This window comes from Bison bison, unplaced genomic scaffold, assembly GCF_000754665.1.
Source record: "Bison bison bison isolate TAMUID 2011002044 unplaced genomic scaffold, Bison_UMD1.0 scf7180017864203, whole genome shotgun sequence".
In the NCBI taxonomy this organism is placed as follows: Eukaryota; Metazoa; Chordata; class Mammalia; order Artiodactyla; family Bovidae; genus Bison; species Bison bison.
In genome coordinates this window covers 6034308-6041659 of record NW_011494775.1, presented here as the reverse complement: position 1 = coordinate 6041659, position 7352 = coordinate 6034308, and the positions used below count along the sequence as shown (strand labels likewise).

The following is a 7352-nucleotide window of genomic DNA, read 5'->3' as shown; positions in this document are numbered from 1 at the left end:
AGAAATTTGTATGCAGGTCAGGAAGCAACAGTTAGAACTGGACATGGAACAACAGACTGGTTCCAAATAGGAAAAGGAGTTCGTCAAGGCTGTATATTGTCACCCTGTTTATTTAACTTATATGCAGAGTATATCATGAGAAACGCTGGACTGGAAGAAACACAAGCTGGAATCAAGATTTCCGGAGAAATATCAATAACCTCAGATATGCAGATGACACCACCCTTATGGCAGAAAGTGAAGAGGAACTCAAAAGTCTCTTGATGAAAGTGAAAGTGGAGAGTGAAAAAGTTGGCTTAAAAAAAAAAAAGAAAAAGTTGGCTTAAAGCTCAACATTCAGAAAACGAAGATCATGGCATCTGGTCCCATCACTTCGTGGGAAATAGATGGGGAAACAGTGGAAACAGTGTCAGACTTTATTTTTGTGGGCTCCAAAATCACTACAGATGGTGACTGCAGCCATGAAATTAAAAGATGGTTACTCCTTGGAAGGAAAGTTATGACCAACCTAGATAGCCTATTCAAAAGCAGAGACATTACTTTGCCAACAAAGGTCCGTCTAGTCAAGGCTATGGTTTTTCCTGTGGTCATGTATGGATGTGAGAGTTGGACTGTGAAGAAGGCTGAGCACCGAAGAATTGATGTTTTTGAGGTGTGGTGTTGGAGAAGACTCTTGAGAGTCCCTTGGACTGCAAGGAGATCCAACCAGTCCATTCTGAAGGAGATCAGCCCTGGGATTTCTTTGGAGGGAATGATGCTAAAGCTGAAACTCCAGTACTTTGGCCACCTCATGCAAAGAGTTGAGTCATTGGAAAAGACTCTGATGCTGGGAGGGATTGGGGGCAAGAGGAGAAGGGGACGACAGAGGATGAGATGGCTGGATGGCATCACTGACTCGATGGACGTGAGTCTCAGTGAACTCTGGGAGTTGGTGATGGACAGCGAGGCCTGGCATGCTGCGATTCATGGGGTCGCAAAGAGTCGGACACGACTGAGCAACTGATCTGATCTGATCTGATGGCCTCAAGCTAGTAACTGTCACGGTCAGGATGGCATCCTGCTGCTCTTTTCCAGTAAAGCATCCTGTTACAGAAAAGCAAGGTGATCTCATCTCAGCTCTTTATTCATTTAGTGACCTTAAGCAAGTCACCCAATTCTCCAAGCTCCATCTCTCTCTCTGTGGAATTGGCAGTACCTATCCTACAGGCTGTGGGGAGGGAGGAGCACATGGAATGAGTAGGTAGAGTTGTCTGTGAACTGCAACATCATCCTGAAATATTACTAGGAGTGCCAAGTTGGTCCCAAAGGGATATCTGGATGCATTCCAAAACCAAATAGCTCTGATTTGTTTTGTTACTCTACCTGATCACCATTCTTTTACCATGTTAGTACCTGTATATATAAACAATATTGACACTACTAGGAAAAATATATTCCCACAAAAGGGAAACTATCCTATATTCTGTAAGTGATATCACATTATTTCAAATATCACAGTGCCTTTTATTTATTTATTTTTGGCTGCACAGGGTTTTCGTTGCTGTGTGTCAGCTTTCTCTAGTTGTGGTGAGCGGGCTTCTCATTATGACGGCTTCTCTTGTTGCAGAGCACAGGCTCTAGGCTCATGCTGGCTCAGTAGTTGTGGCACACAGGCTTAGCTGCCCAGTGGCATGTGGAATCTTTTCTGGTCAGGGATCTAACCCTTGTCTCTTGCATTGGCAGGTGGATTCTTTTTTTTTTTAATTTGTTAATTTATTTTTAGCTTGCTGGGTCTTCGTTGCTGCAAGTGGGCTTTCTCTAGTTGGGATGAGTGGAGACTACTGTCTAGTTGCAGTGCTCAGTCTTCTCATTGCAATGGCTTCTCTTGTTACGGAGCACAGGCTCTGGGCTCACGTGGGCTCAGTAGTTGTGGCACAGGGGCTTAATTGCTCTGAGGTGTGCGGAATCTTCCCTCACCAGGGATTGAACCAATGTCCCCTTCGTTGGCAGGCAAGATTCTTAACTACTGGACCATCAGGGAAGTCTCCACTATGCCTTTCTTACCGCACATACCTCTGAAATCCCCAGCCTCTCCTTCCAGTCCTAAACAAGTATTCAGCCTTCTGGATTGAAAGCACCCCTCTGCGCACATGGCTTTAAGGCTGGGCCTATCAGGACCTATATTCTTCCCCTTTTCTTTGCCTTATCCTGGAAGAAATTATCTGACCTTTTAAAATGGTTTAATAAGTAGACTGTCACTCTCCAGGCAGCTTGTTGCCTTGAACCTCTATGGCTGGCTTCACACTTCCAGAACTGCCCCACCTCTGGACTTAAACCTGTGGAGCAGAGGTGGCCTCAGATATTACTGCAGGGAAGTGGAAAGAAGGACCAGATAGTGAGAGAGGGAGTGGGAGGAAGAGAGGTGGGGAGGGAGTGATTGACAGAGAGATCTCTGGACCTCTCCTCCAGAAGGGGGAAAAAAGTTCTCCTAGTGAGAACTTAGTGCTGACTTCAATTTCAAAGACAGCAGGTAAACACCCATGGTGATTTTCTAAACTGCAGCTAGGCCCTGAAAGTAATGTTATGGGTTCGTTGGGAGGATTGATTTACAGCATTTGCCTGCGTCCCGCCCCCCACATTCCCCCTTTCTCTCTTCTCTCTGCGGTGGTCCTCAACCGCATTTGACCTAAATGTCGTCTGAAAGCTTCTGAATCACTCATGACTGAACAGCGAGGTAGTTTGTTCCCCTGAGGATTTCTGAGGTTCACTCCAGCTGCTTGCCGAGGTAGGTGGTGTGCAGAGCAGACTGTTCCAGCCAGATTGAGCGCCGGCTTGGAGCACCGCGGAACATTGCTTCCCTACTCAGTTTCCAATTTACAGTCAGAAGGTAAAAAGTACACTAATTAAATCCATATTAGGAGGAACCGCGGGGGCGGGATGAGGCGAGTGGGAGAGGAGGCCTCCGGCTGCCTGTTGCCCAGCAACAAGGGCACTCCGCTAAGCTGTGGGGCGCAGCGTCTCAGGCCGCCAGGCTGGGGGTGGTGGGACCAGCAGGCTGGGGCGCAGAAGCTTGGGGAGGTGCGGACAGAAACCCCAGCAGAGACCCAAGGAACCCTCTTTTCCACCGTGGGGAACTAAGTAAGGAACTAAGTAAGGCTCTTTTGGATATTGATCCTCAAGATCACCCCCAACCCCCACCCCCAGCTTTCCCCTCCCCACTCCTCATTAACCAACAAATGTCGAAGGAGGTGGCAAAGGAAAGCGAGCCAACCTTCCCACAGCCAACTGGCTAGAATTTCTTTCCGACAGAAGCAAAGGCTTAGCCCCCGCCTTCAGGCCCAACAGGGACACTGCTCAGGACAAGGCAGCATCCCTGGGGCTAGCCCGGAAGGCCTGGTAGCTGGAGAGGTGGTGAAGGGTCATAAAAAGAACAGCGCCATCTGCTGGCAGCGTCTAGGAGGGTGGAATTCACCCGGCTTCTCGTATTCACTGCCTCCCTCCACACCCAAGTCTTAGCCTGTGGTGCTAATATCCAACACCTATGCTGAGATCGTTCTTGTCCTCTGAAGGAACAACGGGGTGTGGAAGAAAGATAAACTGGGGCAGGAAGGAGAAGGAGACAAATGGAAGGACCTGCTCAGTTGGGGCCGCACTTTGGTGGGCGCTTTCGATCTGATGACTGGGAGGGATTGGGGGCAAGAGGAGAAGGGGACGACAGAGGTTGAGATGGCTGGATGGCATCACTGACTCGATGGACGAGTCTCAGTGAACTCCGGGAGTTGGTGATGGACAGGGAGGCCTGGCATGCTGCGATTCATGGGGTCGCAGAGAGTCGGACACGACTGAGCGACTGATCTGATCTGATCTGATCTTCGATCTGGTAGAGACAAGTACAGCAGCCTCGTATTTCCCCATGGCCAAAACCAGCCAAGAACCAAACTGCAGTTTAACCGGACAAGAGCAGACGCTGCTACCCATGCCCATTCAGGGCTGGGAGTGTTTTGTCTGAAATACACAATTTCCACTGGCCTAATGGACAAGGTTAAGTGTATTTCTAAGAATATCACAATGCGCGCTGAGTCGCGTCCACTCTGCGACCCCATGGACTGTAGCCGCCAAGCTCCTCTGTCCACAGGATTTTTTCAGGCAAGAATTCTGGAGTGGGAAGAATATCACAATAGGAGAAAGCAATGAGCACTGTATAGGGCAAAAGGCAGAAGTAAGTATATCCCTCCAGAAGGCGTCTGGCAGCAAGCTGTCCAGCAGGGCAGAGAACCTTGGAGCGGAGGCTCCGCCCACAGCGTTCAAAGGGGAGAAGCAAAGCAGAATGTTAGAACCCGCAACCGCCTCAGCAGGAGCCCCATATGTTTTTTATAAAAAGGCACAATGTGAGTATTGTTCTGTGCTCAATAGCGCGACTGTTGTAACTAATGCTTTTAGTATGAATACGACCACTTAAAATTCCCAACCAGTTGCACTTAGTGACAATATGCATCAGAAAAGAGCTCAGAAGCAGAGATTTCTCACTTAGAGGTCAGTTGGCTTTAGATACCATTATTATTAAGGTGCCTGGCTTACAAAAATACACTCAGTATTTGCATGAACAATGTTCTGGTCCCCAGCCTTTGCAGCTACAAATGCTAAGGCAGATTTTCACATGTATATTGGAGAACATTGATTCTATGTACGCAGGGATGATACACAGAGGGTGTGTGTGTCATTTGTTTCATTTCACTCTAGCCCTTAACCCCCCACTCCCAGCTCCAGCCCAACCCCAAATAGGCATCTCCAGGACATAAGACCCCCAGCATAATAGGTCTCCAGATACCCCATGACTCATCCCCATTCAGCTCCCATCCTCCCAACTGCCCTCTTCAAGCCTGGTTGACCCCATAGGGTCTTCCAAAGGACAGGTGGACAAATTCAGTTTTGATAACACAACTGGATGAGGAAGACAGTTCTTTTTGGGCCTCAGAATGAATTTCCCCAAATGCCCAAGTGTATTTGACACTCATCAGGGTTTTTAGGCAAAGCATCTGAATCCATTTTTCATTTGGGGAAGTTCCCTGTGCCTTGAATCTTGAAGGGAGGCAGCCCTACCCACTTCTACTATACCACTGAGGTTAGGGGCTTGGGTAAAAACCAGCAAAAGGGACCTAAACTCAGCCAATCAGGTCTAGAGTTTTGTGGTAAAAATGCAGTCACCAGAAGAGTTAGGGACTACTGGTGACAGCATCTGCCTGGCCCCTCTTGTTTTCAAGCCTGTTTCTTCAGTCTTCCTAGGAATCCCTAGACCTGACTGATGTCCTCTGACAAATAGCTAATCTGCTCTAGTCAGGGAGGTGTCTGAAATTTGCAAACAAGACCCTGCCTCCAAGCCAGACTCCAGGTATTACTTCTCATCAATTTTTTTATTGAGAGGGAAAAGAAATGGCCATTTTGAATCTTAAGTTGAGGTTGTCTCATCTCCCTCCAACCAACCCTTACCGGAACTCTTGCTCATCAAAGGAGAGAATTCTGCAGATTTAAAATTTCTGTTAACTACCAGATAATCCACAAGATTTGGGAAAGACCACGTGAGAACACTTGGAAGAAGTACTCCGGCAAAGCCGGGCCTGGGTCTTCCCCACCACAAGGGAAAAGCACCGAATAAACCAGCGTCATCCGGAATCATGCGGGTGAGAGGCAAGGGCAATGCTCCCCACCCTCACCGCCTGTAACTAGATGAGGGGAAGGGGGGAGGGCGGTTTATCGGGAGGATGGGTCCCTGAGGGGAAGGCTGGCCTGGGAGACGAGGGATGACGGCCAAGGTCGTTCCTGACTGCGTCCAGTTGGTCCTGAATAAGGCGGACCCGCTCGTCCAAGCTGCGCTGCTGGGCCAGGACGGCGGCCTTGCAGGCCAACAGGGTGCGGTAGGCGCTCAGCTCCTCTGCGGGCAGTGCGCGCGCTAGCAGCTCCCGTAGGGCCCGCTCCCGCCGCGCCACGTGCTGTTTCAGCTCCTTAGCATCTTTCTCCTGCCGCTGCAGGAGCCCCAGTCGCTGCAGCAGAGAGGCCTGGAGATGCAGGGCGAGGGCACTGTGAGCCAGGCCCGATGCAGGCCCCTCACCGCCCTTCCCGTCTCCCCGCCCTCCTCAGCCCTAACCATTACCTGCTCTTCAGGGTCGCTGTCTGCACCCACCCGGGCCAGGGCACGGTGCACGCGGGCCAGGCGACTGCCCAGCAACAGCAGGAGGCCAAGCACGCGCTCTAGGTCGGCCATGAACCGCCTGAACCGCTCCAGCTCGTGGGGTGCACAGGCCTGGCCGACAGCAGCCTCCAGAGCAGCTCCGCGCCTGGCCCAAGCTTGGGCCGCTCCCTGCAGCTGCTTCTGCTCGGCCTGAAGGTCCCTTAGCATCTTTTGGAGGAGGTCCGCCAGCTCTGCCTGCCGGGAGTGCGTAGGCACTTAAGTCTGGAGCCAGGCCCCTGACTCCCCAGACCAGACTCTGGGTTCTGGCCTCACTCAGCCACCAATGGCCCCTTCCACACTCACTTTCTTGGCTTGGATGCTGTTATTTGGCTTTGGTACACCCTGGTCACATGGTTGGTCAGGTGCAACGTGGGTGGTAAGGTTTTCAGGCCTTGTCTCCTCCTGAGAAGTTGGCAGGTGCTGGGTGGAGTTAAGTAGATAGGACCTGGGGACAAAACCAGAGCTCCTTGTGTTGTCCTGCCCCAGAGATCAGGGGCTTAAAGTCCTCTGAGTCCCTGATGCCCCTCACTTACCCTGGCTCAGAATTACCAGCAGCCTCCTCTCCAGCCTCCCTACAGGCTGGTCTCATTGCAGCCCAGACCTCAGCTAAAGGAATCAGTCCATCTAGCAGGCCCAGGGCTGGCTCTGGGCTGGGATAGGAGGTGAAAGTGTCACTCTGAGAGGGATCCAATCTGGCCAGCTCCTGAACCAGCTCCTCGAGGCGTGGACTGGCCCATGTTGACTGGGGACCAGGCTCCCCAGGGCCCCAAGCCAGGGCACTACGGCCAGGGAGCCCTGGGGTATCACTGTCTGGAGGTCCCAGGGTATCACCTGGGAAAGGTTTCAGGTCAGTCTCTGCAGCTGTGGGGAGAACAGTGGTCAGCAGTCCAGTGGGGTCAAATGTAAGGATGTCACCATTTGCAGTCTCAGGGGGGCTACAGCATGTAGGCCTGGAAACATTCACAGAACCGTTTAACCCCTGCCAACACTCATCCACCCCTGCAGTTTCTGGGTCCTCATGGAAGGGCTTCTCTGGGGGGATTATAGCTTGGTCAGTCCTTTGACTCAAGCCAGCTCCGTACTCCTGGTCAGAGACATGGACACTGAAAGTGGAAGAGACACTAAATCAGAAAAAACTCTGGCCAAG

General features: G+C 51.1%; 1 protein-coding gene across 1 annotated transcript in view; it reads right to left on the bottom strand.

The window, feature by feature from the left end:
- Positions 1–4522: 4522 nt before the first annotated feature.
- SHROOM1 (shroom family member 1) overlaps positions 4523–7352 on the bottom strand; it is an 11720-nt gene continuing 8890 nt past the window's right edge. Inside the window, exons 9-12 of the mRNA XM_010844627.1 lie at positions 6739–7313; positions 6509–6650; positions 6128–6400; positions 4523–6032 (exon numbers count right to left, since the gene is read on the bottom strand). Coding sequence (XP_010842929.1) covers positions 5700–6032; positions 6128–6400; positions 6509–6650; positions 6739–7313 — 1323 coding nt within the window. The 3' untranslated portion in view covers positions 4523–5699. The remainder of the gene's footprint in view (positions 6033–6127; positions 6401–6508; positions 6651–6738; positions 7314–7352) is intronic.